The 24,150-nt window shown below is 55.9% G+C and overlaps 1 protein-coding gene across 2 annotated transcripts in view; it reads left to right on the forward strand.

Annotated features, from left to right (window-relative positions):
- Positions 1-24,150, forward strand: part of PXDN (peroxidasin) — a 65,272-nt gene that overhangs the window by 10,124 nt on the left and 30,998 nt on the right. Inside the window, exons 2-6 of one of the 2 annotated variants that reach the window (XM_086414063.1) lie at positions 13,852-13,923; positions 14,766-14,837; positions 20,215-20,286; positions 23,171-23,242; positions 23,568-23,639. In XM_086414063.1, the coding sequence (XP_086270189.1) occupies positions 13,852-13,923; positions 14,766-14,837; positions 20,215-20,286; positions 23,171-23,242; positions 23,568-23,639 (360 nt within the window). The remainder of the gene's footprint in view (positions 1-13,851; positions 13,924-14,765; positions 14,838-20,214; positions 20,287-23,170; positions 23,243-23,567; positions 23,640-24,150) is intronic. The other variant, XM_086414064.1, reaches the window with a different exon arrangement.

Raw genomic sequence — 24,150 nt, forward strand, 5'->3', positions numbered from 1 at the left:
CCTGCTTGGTCTGCATGTTATGGGCTTCTCCTGCTCCAGCCCCTCCCTGGACACAGTCCATGTTTCCGTGACTTTGGGGCACGTGTGTAATCTGCTGACTTCGGGGCACATGTATAACCTGCTTGGTCTGCATGTTATGGGCTTCTCCTGCTCCAGCTCCTCCCTGGACACAGTCCATGTTTCCGCGAGGACAGGTGTCCCCTGTTTGCACCATGGCTCATCTCCCACTGAACCAACAAGTTGATGCCAGGCCAAGCACGTGTCTGTGGAGGGAGGAGGTTCCCGTGGCACCTGGTGGGGAGCGTGGTCTCCAGGGTGCCTCTCACACTGACCTTGGAGACGCGGTGTGCACACGCGTGTCTCCTCGCCCATAGCCCTGCTTTGACGACCATCACTGGTTCTCTCTCCGGAGGCTTTGGTCTCAGCACATCCCGAGAGCTGTGCCCTTCCCTGGGCTCCCTGCCTCACGTTGGGTCTCGGCCGCCCCGGCTGTGGCGTGTCTCTTGCGGGGTCTGAGGTCTCTGGCCCGAGGTTGGGCGTTCCTGCTGGGCTGTTGGTCACCTCAGGGCCCTGAGATGTGCGGAGGGAGGAGCTGGGAGAGTTTCAGGTTGATTCTCGTCATTCTTGGAATTGTGAGAGTTAGCCACCAGGAAACCTTGCTCCAGCAGATGCAGGGTCAGGGTCCAGCCAGGCCCTGGTCACAGCGTGGTCACCACTTGATCTGTGGTTTCATGAGCTTCCTTTTTCAGACGCCTGTTGAGCATCTGTTGTTGACGCATCAGCATGGATGGGGCTCAGGACAGAGCACACAGCTTGTGCCTGGAGGAGGCGCATCCCCTACACAGCGTTTCTCCGTGACCAGATGTCCTTCAGCACTATGATGGGGGAGGTTTTAAACAGCAGAGTCACCCACAAAGGGCACAAAAATGCAAGCAACACGGCACCAGATAGACCCTGAAAAGGACACTAGCTCACGTCTCATCTCTGAGCTCCCTGACGATAGGGTTGCTCGAAGATGGGTGGGCGCACAGGTGGGCTTCAGCAAGTGGGGACCTTCTCAAGGCGGGAGTCTGGGGACGACGGGCACACAGTGTTCTCCATGCTCCAGGTGGAGGCACTGTGACCTCAAGGCCTGGGGACCTGCTGCCTGCCAGGCAAAGTCCCCCTCGCGCCTCCAGGCCCTCCTAGGGGTCAGGGTGTCAGGGCTTATGTGGTCGGTTAGGAACAGCCAGTACAGGACTCCTGCAGTCCCCACCTGACCCTCTCAGGGGAGAAAGTATCTTGCCTTTGAGGTTCCATCAAGTTCAGAGTCATTAAATTTAATTTTTCTCTGAGACATGCCAGGAGGACCCTTCAGGGTGGAGGTATTGCAGGCCAGGTGCTGGGCGTGGACATGGACACGGCTGCCTTTGGTTTGGTCTCCTGGGCAGGGAGAGGGAGCTAGAAGAGCCACGGTTTTAATGACGGAGGCCAAGTTTGGGGGGACGGACCCACGCGGGGGGGCAGGGACAGCTCGGCTAGTCCTGCGGCCTTGCAAGATGTGGCCTGGGGCCCTGGCCTGTGGGGAGTGATCTGTGGTGTGTGGCCCGCAGGGCGTGGTCTTCGGGGGGCGTGGCCTTCGGGGCGTGGCATGTGGGTGTGGCCTACAGGGGTGTAGTTGGGGGCGTGGCGTGTGGTCACAGGGCCTCTGACGTGGGGCGTGGCCTGTGGGCGTGGCCCAACCCTGCAGGGTCTTATCCCAGCTTTCCGCATGCGCACTCTCTGGAAGGCAGGTCCACACCTGCACGGGCGTCCTGGGCGTGGAGAATGGGATGCACCTGCATCTCCTGACACAGCCTGCACGGTGGATCCTCTGCCGTGAGAGCCATTGTTCTGGTCACATCTGGGTTCATTTCCCTAAGACAGGAAGGTGACTGTGCCCCGGGAGTTCTGGGGAGAGAGCTGGGATGCTGGGGCTCGCGCAGAGCTAGCTAGTTATCGTGGGCCCTGCCTTTAACTGGAGCAGACACGTGTGATGCAGACAGGAAATACTGCTAGGCTAGTTTCCTGTGCGTTTTACACAGGCAGCTTTCTCTGAGGGGCCAAACCCAAATGTTTAAGAGGCACCTACAGCCCCCTTGTGAGACAGCAGGTGGAGGGTGCCTCTCCTGGTCCTGGAACCAGGAAGCCCTCTGTGATTGTGAGTTCCTGAGCTTCCCCACTTTGCTAAAATGTCTTTTCTGCACAGCTCTGATGTATTTGCTGAGAAGTAACGATGTGAATGAAAATTCAGTTACTTTGAACAAAGGAAAGCCTGTTGTTGGTAGAGATGGGGAGATTTTGCCTCTGCGCTGTTTGGATTGCTGTTTTCCCTTTTCGTGGGCAAAAGGGAGACCAGGCACAGCGCTTGGGCGGGAGTAACCTTTATGCAGAGACAGGACTGATGCAGGAGAGTGAGCTTTCCCCCCGGGAACGCGGGCTGCCTTATTTGCAGCACTAGTGAATTTATGTTTCTCTTCCTGGTTGCAGCTTCCTTTAGGGGAAGAGCCCGGATTAGACTTGTCACTTCCTGCAGTGGATGGTATTTCTAAAATTCCAGCTGAGCAGCTTTTTAACTTTTAAAAATAGCAGTTAAAGTGGATGCAGTTAGTCATCATTGTTACTTATTCCGATATGTGGGATGCTTGTACTGGCGCGGCTCATGGGGCCCATTGTTAATCCTGAGTGTGTGTTTTCTTGTGCGTGTCATTGTGTTGTGTCATTTTCTCGGGTCAGTGCCTGTGTTGCTCCATCTGTCCGTCCATTCATCCATCTGCCCTTCCATCCATCCATCCATCCATCCGCCTGTGTGTCTGTCCCTCCACCGCCCCCCAACACTTTGGTGTCCTTGGTGAGTATCAGGCACGCGTGCTGAGCTGAGTAGACCCCACTGCCGTGAGACACGCTCCGTGTTGTAGTCATTGCTCCTCTATCTCAATGCAGATCTGTCCCCGGTCCTTCCCCTCTCCACCCCCACTCCCCCTGGTTCATGGGTGGGATTGGAAGCCCAGCGGAAGGCTATAGAAAGGAGACAGCCAGGGAAGAGATCTTAGACCCAGGTCTCTTTCCTCCTAAATTCGGATGCACTGATTTTAAAGTCCAGCTTCCTCGTTATTTTCCTTAGCCCGAGAGAAGCCCTATTCTCATTTTCTGCAGTTTCTCAGAGCTCTGTGTCTGGTGGCCTTGCTCAACTAGGTCTGGGGAGAAGGAAACCCAACAGGAAATGATCAGAGTGATTCTTTTCTCCGTTCTTTTCAGGATCCTGGTGCTGAGATAACCCAGTTCTTTGTATACAGTTGGCACTGCAGTAAAGCTTCTCGATTTCTCACTGAGAAGGACTTTGAGACCTTGAGAAGTCTGAACATCATGCACTGGGAGGACTAGGCCAGCATTCCTGCAAGGAGAAGCCAGCACTGTGGGTCAGGCTGGCGTCGTGGTCCCTGGAGCAAGACTGGAGGGTCCCCAGCTGAGACTGGAGGTCCCCTGAGTGAGTCTGGAGGGTCCCCTGAAGCTGGAGGGTCCCCAGGCTGAGACTAAAGGTCCCCTGAGTGAGTCTGGAGGGTCCCCGACTGAGACTGGAGGTCCCCTGAGTGAGTCTGGAGGGTTCCCTGAGGCTGGAGGGTCCCCAGGTGAGACTGGAGGTCCCCCGGTGAGTCTGGAGGCCCCCGGCTGAGACTGGAGCCAGGCTCCAGGAGGGACCGCCTCGCCTGGGGCCGAACTCTGTGTCCGTCACAGGGCTCCTTTGCATGCCCCTCCTTCAGAGCCCCTCCTGACGACTCACTGCAGACCCAGCCCTTGTCAGCCCTCTTGGGTTTATTTAGCTCCACTCTTCTGTTTTCCTGTGCTATTTTCTGATTGATGAGATGACACATTTGCTCCCTAGAGTGTGTTCTCATTCAGTAATTGTCTGGGGTTGCGTGTCCTGTTTTCCTGAAGACTTAAGTTCTGTGTGTGCAGGAAGCCGCCTGGGTGAGATGTTCCCGAAGGCTCTGGGTGGAGGGTAACTGATTGGTGCCAGGACTTGTTGATTGCGTGTTTGGTCCGTTTCCTCTGTGGTGTTAACTGCAATAGCAGGCGAAGGTCAGCCTGTGTGGTGGAACCAGAGATTCCCTTCCCGGGCCTGGTCTGTGCAGGGGCCCGTGACTGTCCGCTTGCTGGTCAGCCAAGTGTCGGGTGAGCGTCCGGCAGGATAACACGATGGACCCGTTTACTTTGCTGAACTCAAAGGCGCGTCTGGCTGTCTCTGTGGGAACAACCTCACCGGTTCCCTTGTGTGAGTGACGGCGCCTGCCGTAGCCAGCAGGCTGTGTCTCACGCCTGGGTGCCTGTGCTGCTTAGTGTTCTGGGTCATCCTGCCGGGACACAGTCCCCAGATGCTGGGTCGAGTGTTATCCTAGAGGTTTCTGTGAAAATGCTTTTAGAGGAGATGGATATGTACGTCAGGACCTTTGAGAGACCTGGAGTGCCCTCCACAGCACAGGGGGGCCTCCTCCCGAGAGCTGAAGGACTTCGGGGAAGAGACGCAAGCTGGGCCTGGGGGCAGACAGTGGCCCTTCCCCGCATGTCCAGCCCCCCGGCCTGCCTGCAGATTGTGGACCTGCCGGCCTCACTCCACAATAAGTCTGCCCTTAGCGGTGGTCAGTCAGTCCCAGTCTCTCCCCACACACACATGCACACACATGCTGATGGGGTCAGGTTGCATTGCTGGGGGCTGACAGGCTGGGCCAGGAAGCGGGGTCTTAGGGACACGTGGTCAGCGTGGAGGATGAGGCCTGACGCCCTCCTGGGCTGCCTGGTTGGGCCGTTTGGTTTCAGGCCAGTGAACTCCCTTCTCTGCGCCTCTCCTCTGAGTGTGAGATGCAGGCTCCCCTACGTGCAGCAGGCGTGGCCTGTCCCTGTCCGCGGGCATCCCTGTGACCTGTGCCCCCTCCCTCGGCCCCCATCCTCCCCGTCAGGTCAGCGGCCAGTCTCGCGCTTTGCTGGCCCCAGTCTCACGGGAGTGGTGTGGCCCCCGTCCCCATCCTCAGTGATGAGCAAACTGCGGATGGGAGAGGTCAAGGCTTGGTCCAGCAGAGAGCAGGGCGGAGATTCGGACCTGGATGCCTGGGCTTCCCCTGTGACCCCGCCTGCTGCCAGACTGGGACACCAGGGAACCCCCTCAGCCTGGCTGTCGGGGGCATGTCCGTGGACACACGTGTGCACACCTGCTCACAGACTCCTCCCGACTCCCACGCGAGGCCTGGATGAGCCTCTGGACAGGGCTCCTCGGGCGCTGAAACCACACAGTCCCGCCAGCAGCCCAGGAGGGCCCCGAGGCCCGCACCCAGCCCCGCGTCTTCAGCCCCGCAGACTCGGGCTTCCACAGGCCCAAGCGGAAGCCCCAGACTCTGCAGGGCGCCACGGCGGGCTCCTCCCTCGGGGAGACGCCCCGCCCGCCCCTGTTTTCGAGGCAGGAGGACCCTCCGCCCCGGCAGAGGCAGAGCGGAGTCCGCTTCCCACGCCTGGGCGGACCTGGCGCGGCTCTGCTGTGAACCAGCCGTGCGCGCTGCTCGCTGGGCTGTTGCTAATCAGGAGGAGGTCGGGCCGCCGTGTTTGCTCTGACTCGCTGAGCTGGGCAGCCCGGATTTCACGGTCGTCCAGGCCGCTGCTCCGGCGCGCCATGTGCGCGGGAGACGGGCGGGGGGGCCCTTACCCTGATCACACGCTGTCCTCGGCTTCACCCTGCTCCGGGGGCTTCCTGGGACGCGAAGACTCGGCCCTGGGAAAGTCTCTGGTAGACGGCGCCGGCCAGTTTGGGTCTGGAAAACAGAAGAAATACTGATTTCATTTTTAAACAGTCGTGGGAGAAGCTTGGGCGAAACCCAGAGGACTGGCGTGCGTGAACCAGCAGACGCGTTCTGTTCCTTTGTGAGGCGGGGCCGGGGCGGGTTAGGATTAGCGTTTGCACGAGGCCTGAGAACAGGTCCCGACAGTGAGGTTCATCTCCTGGGCCGTCACCACACCCCCTCCAGACCGCGCGCCCGTGGCTGGCCGGCCCTTTCACTGTCCTGTGAACCTTGCATTGCACGTTTTTTAAAAATAAATTAATTGACTTGTTTTTGGCTGTGCTGGGTCTTTAGTTGCGGTGTGCGGACCTCTCGCTGCGGTGGCGACTCTACTTGCGGAGGGCGGTGGTCCAGGGCGTCCTTGCTTCAGCGTTTGCGTCTCCCAGAATCTGGAGCGCAGGCGCAGGAGTCGTGGTGCGCGGGCTTCTCCCGACCAGGGACTGAACTCGTGTCTCCAGCCTTGGCAGGTGGACTCTTCACCACCGAGCCACCAGGGAGGCCTCTTGCATTTTTTAAAACGGTTGAAAACAGAAGAGTGATGTTTCCGGACGTCGTAGATGCAGACCATGGTGCGTGAACGCAGGTGTCCGCGAGAAGACAGGGGCCCTTTGCTTCGGCTCCGCCCTCGGCTAGTGGAGAGGTCGCCATGGAGACCACGTGGGCCGACACCCGAGCATCTTTCTGCCTGGCCTCTCGGCGGACAGTCAGGCACACCTGTCCTGTGGGGCCTGGCCGTGGAAGTGCCCGGCGCGGGCTCTGCCAGAAGGAGGTGGCTTCCTGAGCCCGGCAGGTGCGCCTTCATCCGGGGCTTCCCCGCGTCCCGGGGTGGGAGGAGCTTGGTCGGGCCGAGGGGTCGGTCCCTGCGCGTGCTCACTGGGGGCCCGGTGACGGTGACACCACGGAGATTTGTAACAAATGACACAAGCACATGAGTGCACAGGCAGGTCTGATGATGGAGCTGGTCCAGATCTGAACAGTGAGCTCTCCGCTGGCTCCGGGGCGGCTGCGGAGGTGGCAAACCTGGAGTGTCCACTCTCCTGGACTCTTTTTTTAGTTGCCGAGGGCTGTTCTCAGAGCCCCCATCTCTAGAACCACCCTAGGTCGTCAGGATCAGTGATATTTTCAGGGTGACAGACGCGATTGCTGCGCCGTGGTCCTCGCAGGCTGGCAGGTGGAGACCCCGGTCCTCCCCACGCTGTGAGCTCTCCTCTCCCCTCGTTTGCTGAAGCATTCTCAGCTCCTCCTGGCTGCTCTTTCTAGCTGCTGGAACCTTAAGGCCAAACCCGAAGAAGTGTGTTTATGTATGTCCTTCCTGTGAATGAATCAGTACCTCGGTTTCTTTCCCAAAGTCAGTTTTCTTTTGAAGTAATTTTCTGTCCTGTGCTTTGAATCATTTTTTCAGTGTTTTTAAAAAGTCTCTGTCAGAAGAAAACCGTGGGTTTTTGCCTTGCTCTTTATTCATAGATATTACCCGGTGAACCAAACCTGGCCGAATTGATGGGTTTTCTCCTTCAGGACCCTGAGCTGAGGCGGTGGGCCCAGCAGGGTGGGGATCCTGCCCCAAGCAGAGCATCCCTCTCTTTGTTGAAGGGGCTGCCGTCTTGTCGGAGCTCTGAGCCCTGTGTTAGCCTGGAGTCCTCGGGTGGGGGGCCTCACAGGAGGACCTTTCGGCTAGGAGATGGTGATGGCTCGGGATCCATCCTGGGTCCTTCCAGGAGGCTGTGCACCCATCAGCAGAGCTGAGGGAGCCCCCCCACCCCACAGCTCCCCGAGCGAGTTCTGTGCCCGTGAGCTGAGAGAGGGCCCCTTGTTTCCTGAGCTTTAAATTCTGGATGGGGAGACGACAGAAATGGGGCTCAGCATGCCACGTCCCGCATGCCAGTTCTGCCCCCGCCCATGCGGCCTTTTCCTGGGAGCTGAGGTTCTGGATGGAGAGCGGACACGGTGGGAAACTTGGAGCTCTTCCTGGGGATGGAGGGACCCGCCCTGGTCACCCCCAGGGGCCTGCATGTTGTCCACCCCTGGGAGGGCTCCAGGGGGCCACCCTCTGGGTGACGGTCAGCGGAGACCCCGACACCTGCCCTCCTGGCGGGAACCACCAGCCCTCGGGGAGCACAATTCCACTGGGCCGTGCCCCCTGGCCCTGCGGGTTCCGTTGGGGAAGGGCCTGCATGTCCTCCGGTGCCCTGGACTTGCCCCGCCATCTGCACAGCTGACCCCGCGAGGCCTCTTTGTCCCCCAGAAACACCCGCGCTCTCCCTGCAGACAGACACTACTCCCACGTCAGACAAGGCTCTCTGTGTTTTGCAGAAGTCTGCACGGCTGGGGGAGGAAAAGCAGACTTGGGAGCCTGGCCTTTAGCTCCGCTGGCTGGACACCCCCGACCTCTGTGACTCTGAGCCTGTCTGCTTCAGGGTTGGCCGTGGGTCACCTTGTGCTACGGCGAGAGGGACAAGGGTCGGAGCCTGGGTAGCCAGGACTCCCCGGCCTGGGACGGCTCCATCTCTGAAAGTAAAGCGGTCTTTAACAGGTGTGGGGCTGAGAGGTGTGCCCTGGGCACTTGGGAGAGACCGCCCGTCTCGTGGGGCAGGGGACACTGAACTGCCCCGTGTCTGTGTAGGCCCTGTCCCCGCAGAGACGGCGTGTCCAGCCCCCCTCAGCAGGACTGTGCCCCGTGACGGGCGCAGGTCCTTCCTCCCCTGCCCGCCTTTCTCAGCGTTCGTCTGCCACAGCCTCGCCCCAGCCCCGCCGCAGCCCCGCCCCAGCCCCGAGCGCTTCACCAGCAGACGCTGCTTCTGCTGCTGACCTGCACTGTTGTTTTTGTTGGTTTGTTTATTTTACTTGAATTTTTTTTTTTTTTTTGGCTGTGCTGCAAGGCTTGTGGGAGCTTAGCTCCCAGACCAGGGATGAAACCTGTTTTCTCAACAGTAAAAGCCGGAGTCCTAACCACTGGACCACCAGGGAATCCCCTTTGTGTTTTTAAGTTTGAGTAATTTGGGTACAGAAGGGGAGTGGGTGCCTGTTGCACCTGTCGGTCACACACTTCAGGGGGATTAGCGAGTCCCTGACACAGATCTCTCGTCCAGGGAGCCTTCTAAGGCCAGGAGGACGCACTTGGGTACACAGGGTGGAGCTTTGGAACTGCTTCCCCGGGCCACGCACTGAACCCTTCTGCCGTGTCCAGGGCCGGGGGTGCACCCGTGCAGGGGCTGGGGACCTGTGCTCGGAGGGTACGCCTGCCGCCACGGTCCACAGGCTGCCCTGACCTTCTCCTCCCACGTTTCTGCCCTCCCCCGGCTCTGGGGGTCCCTGCCCCCTGCCCAAATGGTGCAGCTGCCCTCAGCCACCTGGTCCGCAGGCTCTCGTGTGTCAACCTCTGGCTCCTGGGGCCCTGGCTGCTCCGCATCCTGCTGGGGGCAGAGCCCAGGTCTGGACCCTGAGGGCCATCTCCCGAGACATTGGGCAGATTCTGAGAGTGGGCTCCCGAGGGCTGCCTCCCTAAACGTTGGGCAGAAACCTCCCGAGACATTGGGCAGATTCTGAGGCCGGGCTCCCGTGGCACACGGGGTGTGTGGCCCATGGGTGTTTGTGGATTGATGGGCGCTTAGCAAGTGCACGGATGTCAGCAGTCAGGACGTGCATTTATCCTTCAGCCTAACAGCTCCTCCTCTAGGAGTCAGCCCTGTGAAGACATCAGTGACGATGTGAGTCTCTGAGCCTATTGGGAAGCGATGGGTCAGTTGTGAAGGGATGGGCCACTTGTGAAGGGATGGGCCGGTGGGGACTGATGGGTCCATGGGGACGGGTGTGTCCGTGGGAACGGGTGTGTCCGTGGGGACGGGTGGGCCGGTGGGGACCAGTGGGTCAGTGGGGAACCAATGGGCCGGTGGGGACGTGTGGGTCCGTGGGGACCGATGGGCCAGTGGGGAACCAATGGGCCGGTGGGGATGGGTGGGTCGGTGGGGACCGGTGGGTCGGTTCAGTGCTGAGGATAGCTCGGAGTGGGGGCAGGGAGGAGGGGGTGCTGGGCAAGGTCGCGGTCACTCCCTGAAAGGACGAGGGGGCGTGTCCAGAGCTCTGAGGTTTGTCCTTTGAAGAAAAGCGTGTTCTCAGCGAGCAACCTTCTCTGCAAGAAAGGGAGGGAAGTAGACACACGTTCTTGTTTGTATCTTCAAAAATTATCAGTGGGAGGTTGAGGAAGCGCAGTCTCAAAAGGGGAGGAGGTGAGCTGTGGGGGACAGAGCGGGGTCTCGGGATGTACCGTCTCTGATCATGAACCACAAACACCTTCACCCTTTCTATGATGGAGAAAACGTGAACAGGCGTTAATGCTGGCTGCGGGACTGCCCTGTGGCCCAGTGGGTCAGAATCCTGCTGCCAGGGCGGGGCACACGGGGCTGATCCCTGGTTTGGGGCGATTCCACATGCTGCGGACAGCCACGGCCACTACGGCTCAGCTGCTGAAGCCCGAGGGCTCGCCTGCAGGACTGCAGAGCCTCGCCCCTGCTGCTGAAGCCAAGCCCCTCAGCAGGAGACGCCCCCGCATGGGAATCCCGAGCTCCAAACCAGAGAGAGCCCCTGCTCCCTGCCGCTGGAGAAGGCCCGCCCCCCGTCGCGGCCAAAACTGAACAGTTAAATTGGTTAATTAGAAACAATAAAGCTGGTTATGCACTGCACTAGGAGCGGCTGCCCTGCACGGTCCGCTTACGGAGCTGCGGGCTGCAGGCCTGGTCAGGGGGCTGCATGTGGCCTGGGCCTCAGGAGGGCTACGGGCAGCGTGGGCCTGGTGGGCTGGGCAGTCACAGACGAGTCGGATCCCAGGTCCAATTTGCAGACTCAACCGGGCCCTCGGGGCTCAGCTTGGAGGAGTCAGGTCTTGCCAAGTGTCGATGGCGGAGGAGGTAGAATCAGCGCTGTGACTCGTCTGCAGGACCCTGGGGCCTCCTGAGGCTGCCCGGGGGTCGGGGCCTGGGGCAGGGCCGCCACGGGCTGCGCTGAGCTTCTGGAGGATGCTGGGGCCTCCTGAGGCTGCCCAGGGGTCGGGGCCTGGGGCAGGGCTGCCACAGGCTGCGCTGAGCTTCTGGTGGACGGAACCTGGCGACGGTGGTGCCTCTCCAGCCTGCTGATGTCGAGAGAATCACTGGAACCTTGGGGAAGGTTGGGGTCCCGGAGAGCTGCTCCTGTCTGCCCCCAGCTCCTCCCCAGGGAGCCGCCCGTGCTGGTCTGAACATGAGTGTGAATTACCGCTTATTAAAGCTCAAGGCTGTCTGTGCAGGGGAAGGGGGCTCCTGGGGAGCATGTCGGTGGTGACAGGGTCATCACGGAGCCTGAGCTTGGGAGCGGGTCCATGCTGGCCGTGGTTGCCCGGGTCCTGAGAACTTGACCCAAAACCCACAGGCAGCGTGCTTCACTCGCTGCCCAGTGTGGACAGAGGCGGTTTCAGGGGTTCAAATGCTTTCCCAAAAGGCCCTTATCCTGCCGTGAACTAGAACCTGTTGTGTCATCAGTTAGAGCTATAGAACCGAAGAGATTCTTGCCAAGATTGTGAGCACTGCACGAGCTCAGCCAGTATCCCAGGAGAGCTGCCCCAGAACCCCCGTAGTCCCTGTGGCCGTCCTAACGAGCACCCATGACGGGGAGGAGCAGGGCTTAGACTGGAGCCTTCTCTCACTGTCCCAGAGGTGCGCACCCAAGGTCAAGGCTGGCCCCTTCTGCGGCCGTGGCGGGGCCCTGAGCCAGGCCCCCAGTGCTGGAGATCTGCAGCAGTCCTTGGCCTTCCCCCGAGCCTGTCTGCAAGGACACCAGCTGCCTTGGAGCAGGGCCACCTCAGTGACCTCACTTTAACTCGGTCACCCCTGTAAGGACGCCTTCTCCAAATAAGGTCAAGTCTCAGGCCCCGGGAGTCTGGCATCAACACGTGAATTTGGGGGGACACGGTCCAAGCCGTAATGGGAGAGGTAGGACCAGCGAGTAAGGAATTTTCATGTTTCTAAGACTCTTTGGTAAAGAAAGCGGTCTTTGTGTCTCATTTCCAGGGCCTCTCTTGCTTGTTCAATTGATAGATTTTTAATTCAGGCTGGAGAGGGTGGGAACAGGCAGCTTAGCAGACCTGCGGCCCCTCACGCGGCCCCGGCCCGACCCCGGCCGCTCTGCGTTCGCATCTGGCGCCACCCACTGGCTCCCACCTGGGGCCCTGGTCTCTCGGGTCCTCGGTCTAGCCTCTGTGCTACTCATGCATTTATCTCACACGCTGAGAGGTACATGTGAAATAGCCTCGTTTCCCAGTTCGCTTGCTGAGTGAGCTCTGTGACTCTGAGTGTTGGGGCCAGACCCCTTCCTGGAGCAGCGAGTTCCAGCTCGGAAGTTACAGGAGGAACCGCGAGTCTCCACGCCTGCGCGCTGGCGACTCCCTTCTCCAGTCCCTGCAAATGTGTCCTGTTTGTTGTCTTAACACAGACCTGAGCATTCCCATGGGCTGGTGGGGGTGGGTGGGCGGGGGGGTCTCTTATCTCTCCAGCTGAGCTGTTTAAGATCCTACAAGATGATGCTGTTCAAGAGCTGCAGTCAGTATGTCAGCAACTTTGGAAAACTCAGCAGTGCCCACAGGACTGGAAAAGGACAGGAAAAGGTCGATTTTTATTCCAGTCCCAAGGAAAGGCAATGCCAAAGAATGTTCAAATTGTCATACAGTTGCACTCATTTCATATGCTGGCAAGATTATGCTCAACATCCTTCAAGCTACCTATGGCTGATTCATGTTATGTACGGCAAAAACCAACACAATATTGTAAAGCAATTATCCTTAAATTAAAAATAAATAAAATTCCTCAAGCCAGGCTTCAGCAGCACATGAACTGAGAACTTCCAGATGTTTGGCTGGGTTAAGAAAAGGCAGAAGAATCAGAGATCAAATTGCCAACATTCGCTGGATCATAGAGAAATCAAGGTAATTCCAAAAAACATCTGCTTCATTGACTACGTGAAAGCCTTTGACTGTGTAGATCACAACAAACTGTGGAAGATTCTTAAAGAGATGGGAATACCAAACCACATTACCTGACTCCTGAGAAACCTGTATGCAGGTCAAGAAGCAGCAGTTAGAACCTTCCATGAAGTAACAGACTGGTTCAGAATTGGGAGAGGAGCACAACAAGGCTGTATATTGTCACCCTATTTATTTAACTTGTATGCATAGTACATCTTGCGAAATACCAGGCTCACAAACTCACAAACTGAATCAAGATTACATGAAATTAAGATGCTTGCTCCTCGAAAGGACAGCTGTGACAAACCTCGACAGCATATTAGAAAGCAAAGACATCACTTTGCCAACAAAGGTCCATATAGTCAAAGCTATGGTTTTTCCAGTAGTCACATATGGATGTGAGAGTTGGACTATAAAGGAGGCTGAGTGCCGAAGAATTGATGCTTTTGAACTGTGATGTTGGAGAAGACTCTTGAGAGTCCCTTGGACTGCAAGGAGATCCAACCAGTCCATCCTAAAGGAGATCAGTCCTGAATGTTCATAGCAAGGACTGATGCTGAAGCTGAAACTCCAATACTTTGGCCACCTGTGAAGAGCCAACTCACTGGAAAAGACCCTGATGCTGGGAAAAATTAAGGGCAGGAGGAGAAGAGAATGGTATCACTGACTCAATGGACGCGAATTTGAGTGAACTCCAAGAGATGGTGAAGGAAGGGAAGCCTGATGTGCCGCAGTCCGTGGGGGTCGCAAAGAGTCGGACACGACTTAACGACTGAACGCCAACATCTCCCCGTAGTTACCTTTTAAACAAACTGCAATGTGAACAGGTTTGCCTGTTATTCAGACAAATATTTGGGTCTTTATCAGTCTTTTCCCAGAGCTGATTCAGCCAAAGATTGAATTGGGAGATTTAATTTCTTAAATGCCTTATTGCTGTTTGGAAACTGAGTGTTTAGAGATGACACAGAACCAGTGACACTGGCGGATTTCTCTGTAAATAATCCACTTCTCGTGTCTTCACAGGGATCTTCGCTTTAACAGAATCAGAGAGATCCAGCCGGGGGCCTTCCGGGGGCTGAGAAACCTGAACACATTGTAAGTCCAAGCATTTCCCTGGGAACTGGTAGGAAAAGATGCACAGCCCATTGCTGCTTTCCCCTGTGGGCAGATCCGGAGGGTGGGCGTGGTGAGCGGGAGAGGCCGAGCCTGCCAGAGGGGTTTGCACGTGGAGGTGCCCACGGGTGGCTTTGGTCCCTGTCTGTCTCGACTGACAGCCGTGAACCTGTCCACCCTCTGGGTGTGGTGCAGGCCTGTGCTGGCCACGCCTCCCAGGGCGGCCCTCCTCCCCGGCCCGGAGCCCCCATGGCCCCCGGCGGGGGCAGGGTGGGGTGCCGTCCACCTGTGTCCCAGTGTTTAGACCCCGGGGTGCACAGAGGGAAGGGGCCCGACTCCAGGCTGCCGCGGGCTGTGCTGAGCGCTGTGGGAGGGGGTTCTGGCTCTCCCCCAGGAGGTGACTGGTCCGTGCAGGGCGCCGTGCCTGGGGGCTGTGAGTCTGGTGGGGGCACGTGTGGCTCCACCCCTCGCTGTGAAAAGGCTCCCTGGAGAGAGACCCCCTTGAGGACCCCCTGCACCTCCACAGGGGCCTCCCAGCTGGCCGGAGGGGAGGATGGGAGAGACGCAGGAGAGGGCGAGCCCTCTCTGTGCAGGAGCAAGGGGATCGCGTCTCCACGTGCTCGGAGCCGCTCCGGTGTGCGGGTGTGAACACCGTCCTGTCCACACCCACACTGCTCTTGGTTGTCTCCATTTGCGAGTGTCAGTATTAAGGCCTGCGGCTTAATCCTTGCGTAACCTTCTCCAGGGCAGTGGAAATGACCTCCGTAACACAATTCAGAAGTGTCGTTGTTTGTAAAACTCTTACTGAAACGTTTTTTTCACAGGCTTCTCAACAATAATCAAATCAAGAGCATACCTGGTGGGTCGTTTGAAGACTTGGAGAATCTGAAATACCTGTAAGTCGTGACCAGTTTTCTACACCAGAGTCTGCCGTCTGTATTTGGACTGTTTAATCATTGAGCTAAATTCCATATTGTTATGAATTATTGCAAATACATTCAAGTGAAAAAGAGGTTTTGTTTTCAGAAGGTGAGTGAAATTTTGGCTGGAATTTTTTAAGTGAATTGGTACCAGGGTCAGGTGCTGCTCTGTGTGATTTCTAGGGTTTATCTGCTAAGCCTTAAGTAAATCGGTTGGATAAAATTAAAAACTGCAGTTCTGAAAATCACCGTCTGGTAATGGTAACCCCTGTTGAGCTGTGCAGCTGCTGCTGTGAGCAGCTGATGCGTGTTTTGTGGGTCTGTGCTTTCAGGGCAGTTTTGGGTTGTCTTCAGCTGTGGGCTGATGGAAGCTGGAAATGACGAATCCCTTTGGAATGTCACTAATTCGTGAATAACTTTCCCATCTTCGCTGAGTGATTTCATCTCATTTTTCTGTAAAGTTTATTTCCCTTTTGAGAATTTATTTGACTTAATGAGTTTCTTAGCACTGAAGGCATTTGCGTGTTGAAGTCAGTTTTGCAGTTAGAAAAGGACCCACTTGCTTCGGTGCTTTTACAGGCACTGTTTCTGAAGTTGAAAACTTTATCAAAACCCTGGGCACGTTCCTGGTTCTAACAGATCAGAAGTCAGTGTCTTGTGCTTTGAGGAAATTACTCTCAGTTTTAGGATTTTAGAAAACTGTTCAGCTAGAGCCCTTTTAATGAGGGATCTGTGTCAGTGACTTTGGGAAGACGTGTAACTCGTGTGAACCTGGGTGTCTTCGGTCCTGTTTAGATGAGGGGGTGCTGGTGATCGAGAGGTAACATTAATTCCTTATTAAATGCATTTTCCTCCACAAAGCTTCCTAAAGTGTTGTGTTTACACAGTTTTTTCTATCACTTTAGTGGCAGTATGTTAATTTTTCATTAGCAGGGTTCACACTAAGCCTTGTTGCTCATTTTTAAAATGAGGGAGAGTTCTCTTATTTTTTCTTGAGTTTTCATCTGTTTACTTTTGTTTTGGGTTTTAATTTTAAAGCACTGTAATCTCCTGAAGGGGCTTCCCTGGTAGCTCAGCTGGTAAAGAATCCGCCTGCAATGCAGGAGACACTGGTTTGATTCCTGGGTTGGGAAGATCCCCTGGAGAAAGGTTAGGCTACCCATTCCAGTATTCTTGGGCTTACCTGGTGACTCAGATGCTAAAGAATCCTCCTGCAATGCAGGAGACTTGGGTTTGATCCCTGGGTGGGGAAGATCCCGTGGAGAAGGGCATGGCTGCCCACTCCAGTCTTCTTCCTGGAGAATCCCCATGGACAGAGGAGCCTGGTGGGCTACAGTCTGTGGGGTCGCAAAGAGTCAGACACAACTGAGCAACACAGCACAGCACAGCACAAGCTCCAGAGGAAAGCAGAAGCAGAATCCGTTAACTGATCCCAGTATTTGTAGTGTGTGTGCAAGTTTAGTCTTCTTTATTTTTTAATTTTTAAACTTTTGGGGGGTTTGAATTACCCAAGAGCAGCTTATTATTTACTCTGTGATTACATTTCCTGTTAAGCAGTTTGGGATACTCCATTTTTCACTTAAGATAATTTTTAGAAATAACATGTTTAATCCTCGTCTGTTGGCGGGATCCCTCCTCAGGTGTCCATGTGCCAGCCTTTCCCCCCCTCCAACCCGAGGGCATCTGAGACGCCCACAGCGGCGGGTCCTGGGCTCACCAGGGGTGGGCTGAGCGGTGTTTGGTGGTAACAGGAGGAGGTAGGCCAGGGCTGGGCTGCAGCTGTGGTGGGAAGGGGTCCCGTGACCCCACTGTCTGGCTCCTGGGGTTCCTGCCTCCTCCCCCAACTCTCTGGACCTCATCACTACAGTCCATCTTGACAGGCACTGACCTAGAAAACTGGGCAACTTGCAGTGTGAATGTTTAAGAAGCTTCCAGAATTGATTATTTCATCCTTAGTTTAGTTCAGTCAGTCAGTTGTGTCTGACTCTTTGCGACCCCGTGAACCGCAGCACACCAGGCCTCCCTGTCCATCACCAACTCCTGGAGTTTACTCAAACTCATATCCATTGCATTGGTGATGCCATCCAACCATCTCATCCTCTGTCATCCCCTTCTCCTCCTGCCCTCAATCTTTCCCAGCATCAGGGTCTTTTCAAATGAGTCAGCTCTTCGCACGAGGTGGCCAGAGTATTGGAGTTTCAGCTTCAACATCAGTCCTTCCAATGAGTATTCAGAACTGGTATCCTTTAGGATGGACTGGTTGGATCTTCTTGCAGTCCAAGGGACTCTCAGGAGTCTTCTCCAACACCACAGTTCAAAAGCATCAATTCTATGGCACTCAGCTTTCTTTACAGTCCAACTCTCACATCCATACATGACCACTGGAAAAACCATAGCCTTGACTAGACGGACCTTTGTTGGCAAAGTAATATCTCTGGTTTTTAGTATGCTGTCTAGGTTGGTCATAACTTTTCTTCCAAGGAGTAAACGTCTTTTAATTTCATGGCTGCAGTCACCATCTGCAGGGATCTTGGAGCCCAAAAAAATAAAGTCTGACACTGTTTCCACTGTTTCCCCATCAGTTTGCCATGAAGTGATGGGACCAGATACCATGATCTTCCTTTTCTGAACGTTGAGCTTTAAGCCAACTTTTTCACTCTCCTCTTTCACTTTCATCAAGAGGCTTTTTAGTTCCTCTTCACTTTCTGCCATAACGGTGGTGTTATCTGCATATCCGAGGTTATTGATATTTCTCGTTCCAATCTTGATTCCAGCTTGTGCATCCTCCAGCCCAGCGTTTCTCATGATGTCCTCTGCATAGAAGTACATATTTCATCCTTGGTATTTATTTAATTGGTGAGTGTTCCTTACCTGCTGGAACCCCAGTGATTTCTGGTAAGGAATAAACCCTCCCCTGCACTAAGATTTCCTCATGATGAAATGAACCCTTGAGACAGAACTCATAATCAAAGGGTAAACTCTGTGATGAAGTAGAGAATTGTTTTTGCTTTCTTATTAGCTCATGACCAATACCCAGTTATTCTTAGAAAAAATGGATTATCCCTGATATCTTTACCAACATTCAGTGGTTCAGCTGTTGCTCATGTTCTTTGAAAGGATTTCTTTACTCTCATCTTTCTGAAGTTCATGCAAGGTTAATTTCAGTGTTGATATTTTGCTTTGCTTTTGAGTTGTTTTTAAGAAGTGGGCACAGAAGCCTCCCTTCAGACGTACCTCCTGGAGGAGTAGCGATAGGAGAGCTAACGCAGACCCAGACAGGCGTCGCCGCGTGTGGGGCCGTGTTCCAGAGCCTCTGTGTGTCTGTGGAACTTCAGCGACTGATCCGGAAAGACCGCAGTCCCCAGCCTTTCTGGCACTAGGGACCGGTTTTGTGGAAGACAGTTTTTCCCCGGGTGGGGGTGGGGGTGGTCTCGGGAATGATTCGAGTGCGTCACATTTATCGTGCAGTTTATTTCTATTTTTATTGCATCAGCTCCACCCCAGATCATCAAACATCTGATCCCAGAGCTTGGGGCCCCCTGCTGCAAGGCACTGCCATTCCCTCCATTTTACACAGGAAGAAACGGAGGCAGAGAAGCGTGCATTGTTATTTAAGAATCAGCATTCAGTGGCAGCCCAGGGATTCAAATCCCCAACCTGGAGAAGCAGCGTCCTGTCAGGCTGGCACCAGGCCTCCAACTGGGGGCCTTCTGGCTGGTTTAGGTTCAGGCTTGCAGCTCCGTGTGATGTGGCCTCCGCAGGTTGGTGCCCAGTAAGAGGGGAGGGCATGTCCTGGGAGTGCAGGACTGAGCCAGAGAGGCGCTGCTCGCCAGGCGGGAGGACAGGAGCAGCCCAGCCACGGAGGGTGCAGAGCAAGGCCTACCCGAGTTACTCTGCAGGGAAGTGTGGGATTTGATCATCCCTCAGGGAGTGTGCAGAGCAGGGCCTGTCCGAGTTACTCTGTAGGGAAGTGTGGGATTTGGTCGTCCGCAGGGAGTCTGCAGAGCAGGACCTGCCCGAGTTACTCTGTAGGGAAGTGTGGGATTTGATCGTCCATCAGGGGGTGTGCAGAGCAGGACCTGTCCGACTTACTCTGCAGGGAAGTGTGGGATTTCATCGTCCGTCTACCCGCAGCAGCGACGGAGGGGCGCCCTGGGCAGGTGTCTCCACGTCTGCATGTAGCCGCGGTAGAGATGTGTTCTGAGGTCCTGGGCAGACAGGCAGACTCAGCGCACACGGGTTTGCAGGGCTGGGGAAGCAGACACTTCAGAGTCAACGTCTTCATCCTCTATGGGCCCCTTCCGGAGCTAGCAGACTCCTCCTGAGAAGGATGGGGCAGCGAAATTGAGTCCCTGAGGACCACGGGGGTCGGTGTCCAGGGAGCACGGTGTTAGCCACAGGTGACCATAAGTGAGGTCGTGTGGCTCTGGGCCAACACAGCTGCATTTTCCAACACTGAGATTTGAATTTCACATGATATTCACATGTCGACAAACATTCTTCTTTGGAAATTTTCAGTCATTTAAAGACATAAGAACCGTTCTTAGTTTGCAGGCCATATAGAAATAGGCACCAGCCTGTTGCGTGGTTCTTCGATTAGCCTTGGTTGCTTCTGTTTTAGAAGAATGGGATTTGAGTGGATGACTGGGTCCAGACGAATTTAGTCTTTACAATTCCTATTCCCTAGATTATTTCTGGGCATTTGAAAGTGGGCTTCCCAGGTGGCTCAGTGGTAAAGAATCCGCCTGCTGATGCAGGAGACGCAGGTTCGATCCCTGGGTTGGGAAGGTCCCCTGGAGGAGGGCATGGCACCCACCCCAGTATTCTTGCCTAGAGAATCCCATGGACAGAGGAGCCTGGCGGGCTACAGTCCACGGGTCATAAAGAGTCAGGCGCAACTGAGCACGGACGCGGGCTACAGTCCATGGGGTCGTAAAGAGTCAGGCGCGACTGAGCACGGACGCACACGTTTGAAACTGTATCGTGTCGGTCGCAGAACCTTACCTTCAGTGCATTTTACCTGTTTGTCAGGAAATTTTATTTTCTTCGGGCTCTGAGGCATGTGCTCTGTTAACTGTTCATAAACTGCCCTCCACCAATCCGTGAGTCTGGGGTGTGGTGGTCTGACGTCTCCAGTAGGAGGTTTTCCCCAGATAAAGAGAGGAGCCCCCGTGGAGGAGCTCTCCTTGCTGTGCAAGCGTTCTGTTTGTGTCCTCACACGATCGTGAGCGTGGACACTGTCTCCAGGCCCCAGCGGAGGTCTCGTCGCCCTCCGAGTGCCAGCCTGGCGCGTGCTAACCCCGTGTTTCTTGTTGCAGCCTGGCGCGTGCTGACCCCCTGTTTCTTGTTGCAGCTATCTGTACAAGAATGAGATCCAGGCGATTGACCGGCAGGCCTTCAAGGGGCTTGCCTCTCTTGAGCAACTGTAAGTGCCCCCTGCTCTGGGTGTCTTGGACTTCACCTGCCCCTCGCCTCTCGCCCGGAGCGCGGGCCCCGTCTGCTGCCTGCACGATGCATGTCTGTGCGGGGGGGCACGGGCGCTGCATGCAGACCACAGAGCCGTGGGGCCCCCTCCACCCGCCCCCGCCCATCCGGGCATCTGCGTGGCGCCCTGGGCCCTGCGCTCCCAGACGAGGGCCAGTGACACCGGCTGACCTCTGCCCCTCCGTGCTGGAGACAGCCTCGCAAACAGGTCTGAGCAGCTGGAGGTCTTCTGGGGAGAAGCAGGGACGAGGAGGCGGTCGTCCTTGCGCAGCATTTCCTGTTTGTGAATCTGCACGTTGAGGCTACTTCCCTTGCTCATGACATCATTATTTTGGAGAAAATAAACTTTCCTCCATGTGTTTCCAGTTAGAGAACACCGGATGCCGTTTCTGGGGCCTCATATGAAGTCCTGCTCTGCTGTGAAGTCAGCCTGTCCATTTTAAGCAGAGTTCCTGGTCAGAGGCGTTTCTCTGACCTGCTTATTACTTGGCCAGTCCTGGGCTGTCCAACACTGGGCTGGACTCACCATGTGCAAGGCAATTTCGTCCCGCGTGCCGCAGTGGGGGAGGATGTCTTTGGTGTTTTGTCGGTTGGCAGGACACGGAAGCTTCCCCAGAGACCTCGAGGCGGAACTGGGGAGGCCTCACCCAAAGCAGGAGCTTCCGAAGCACACGCTGGGCTCGTGCTTAAATACCTGTTTATTTATTTGGCTGAAAGCTGCTTTCCCAGCCCGCTGTGCTTGGTGTGGACTGGATTGGGGGGGAGGTTGGCCTGAGGGCTGCGTGCACAGAGGTCAGGCCATCGCAGGGACCCATGGGCATCTGGAGAGGCGCTGGGGAGGGAGGCTCCCCGGGAGCATGTCTCCGCATCCCTCTTGGTGTGAAGGGCTCGGGCTGGGCAGGACACACTCTCAGGAGCCAGGTGAAGCTCTGGCCTTGGGGTTGGGGGAGTGATCTGGGTTGTTTTGGAGGAAAACAGAGTGGGTGGAACAGGGAGGAAGGGAGTGGCACCCCCGAGGTGAGGTCTGCGTGGACACTGGTGACTAAGGCCCTGGGGCGTGTCCTGCAGACCCCGGGGAGGCGCTGGGCAGGGGTCTCTGCTGCTGAGACTTGGGGGTGAAGAGGCAGGCGGCTCAGACCCAGGCCCACCCGCGCGGAGGCCCCTTGGGAGAAGGGGCGTGTCCCCAAGGAGAGCAGGCTCAGGTCCGCCCCCAGAGTGTGCCCAGCCCAGGGACCTCCACGCTCCTCGGCCAGAGGCAGGGCTGGTGGAGGGGGGAGGCAGAGGCCCTGTCTACCCAGCAGCTCTAACCTCTCAGGCCTTAAAGGAGGAGGGCACGACTGTGCAGTGCGAGTGTTTAGACTTTATTTGAGTGAATCGATTGGTGGGGGGTCTCACTAATGGGCCATGTGCACACACACCCCGCCCCGCTCCCAGGCTGGGCAAGGCTCGTGCAGGGGTCTCACTAATGTGGCCCCCCGCCCTGCTCCCAGGCTGGGTGAGGCCGTGGAGCCGGTGCAAACGCAGAGCGAGAAACCTTGTGAGGGCCTGCGTCCTCAGGTCGCCAGCTGCCTGGTGTCCTTCATGCTGGTCTCTGCCCCTCCGTTGGAGCCGCCCCGGGCTCCCTGGAGGCCACAGGCTGGTGTTGGGCACTGTGCCGGGTGGGGCCCCCTTTCCTGCCCTGGGCCCATTTCCTCTCTGTTGGGGGTGGCCTCGAGGCAGCACCCATGGCTGGCCACCTGCGGGGCCGGCTTGTGGGTTTTTAAATCCAGCTTCCATGTGGTCCCTTCTCTCCCCGTTGTCCTTGCCCAGGACTCTCCCTGGGCCTGGCCGGCGGGCTCCCCTGGTCAGCCTGGCTGGGCCGCCCACGCCGACTGCTGGGGGCGCGTCCTCGGTAGTCAGGACGGAGCTCTCCTCCCCCCGCCTGCCCCGGCCACCCTGCCCTGAGGCCCCCACGCAGGCGGGAGGGCGCTGGGCACAGCCCAGCCCCACCAGGCTTCCGGGGGAGGCGGCCCAGCAGCCCGGCACCCGCGCGGTCACCGTGTATCCTCCCAGCGTCTGGCGGGGTGAGAGCAGACCCCGGCGGGCCAGCGCGTCAGGAGGGGCTCCTGTGGAGACACCCGTTAGAAGGTGACTTAGCCGTTCTTCTGAGGGAAAAACCCTCCAGCTTTCACAGTGAGAAGAGCAGTGTTTAGGAAAACCAGAAGAACTTCGTTTTACGGAAACTGTGTCCGTTGTAGAAAGCAAGGGCTCGTCTTGCGTGGATGGCTTCTGGGCCGTGAGGCTCTGTGCAGTCCAGGGGCGTTTGAGGCGGCGCAGTGTCCGCTCGGGCAGCTTTCTTCTCTTATCTGTGTGGTGGTTGTTTCTGCAGCTGAGAAGCAATGTTCCCAGCGCCCCTTTGAAGCGTGAGTTAGGCTCCTAAATCCATCTGTGAGTTAGACGGTTGGAACTAAGGTGTTCACATACCTGCGTGTGTAGTGAGGTGAAGATTCTGTTGGGTTTTCTAGAAAGGTCCGTGGCTGTGGAGCTGGGCATCCCTGGTCCCTCCCCCTTGGGTGGGGAAGAGGCCCGGTGGGCAGGCTAACCCTTTCTCTCACCGCTCCGTCCGCCAGTTACAGTCTGCGCCCAGTTTTCCGCGGTCTTTAACCTTCCTGCTGGATGACTTCATTTGATCCGCATACAATGTAGGAGCTCTAGAGAGTTATCTATTGATGTGTGGATTCGAATGACTTAGAGAAAACATGTGTTCAGTGAAACTCTGTAGCTCTGTAGAAACACAGAATTGCTTACAACTTGTTTCTTGTCCCCTTTTTTGAAAACTTCTTTAGATACCTGCACTTCAATCAGATAGAAACTTTGGACCCGGAGTCATTTCAGCATCTGCCGAAGCTGGAGAGGCTGTAAGTCTGGTCTGCCTCCTGCGGTTCTGGAGCTCCTGGCTCAGCCCTTCCCCTGTGACAGAAAGAGCACCTCCCCTGTCCAAACTCTGCAGCATCTCAGCAGGGAGTCTGTGCTTCTCCCCTGACAGTCCAGGAATGGAATAGCGATAAGATGGGGGGATTATTTTCTCTGCTCAATGGCATTGCTCCCAAGTTCATTTGTATTAAACAAAGGCAGTCACCAAGACAGTCTTCTCAAGCTGGTTTACTTGACTGTGTATAGTCTTTTCTCTACGTCTAAGCAGCATTTTAAGGAATCTCTTCGGTTTATTTTCTCTTTCAACAGGTTTTTACATAACAACCGAATCACACATTTGGTTCCGGGGACATTTAATCACTTGGAATCTATGAAAAGATTGTAAGTACACTGACCTTTATGCCGTCTTTCCGGCAAAGACAGCTTCTCCATGCCATGCATTCACCTCCCTCTTCACTGGGTATTTCAAGGATTTCATCACATGCTGGATGTGACTCAGGAAGGGAGGGTGGATTAAACCATCAGAGCCACAACCCGGACCTCACTGACTCAGGAAATGTGCCTCAGGTTAACACAGTAGGCAAGTAAGACTACCTTAAAAATCAATTTTAAATGCTTCAAATTAGTTTTTTATTCCATGTTAACATATTTTAGTGATGGAAATAAAATCGGCCTAGAAGGAATCTCTAAGCTATATTCCATTCCTTTTCTTTAGTCGTGCACACAACTGAGTTCCGTCCATTTTCAGATCTCTGAAAAGAAGCTGTCTTCACACTGATCACTTCTGACAGGACTGATGACAGAACCGAGGTGTTCTCACAGAACCAAGGAGTTCTGACATGACCGATGACAGAACCGAGGTGTTCTCACAGAACCGAGGTGTTTTGATAGA

This window comes from Bos grunniens, chromosome 8 (genome assembly GCF_055505025.1).
Source record: "Bos grunniens cultivar Pamir isolate PY7600 chromosome 8, Bosgru_T2T1.0, whole genome shotgun sequence".
Taxonomy (NCBI): Eukaryota; Metazoa; Chordata; class Mammalia; order Artiodactyla; family Bovidae; genus Bos; species Bos grunniens.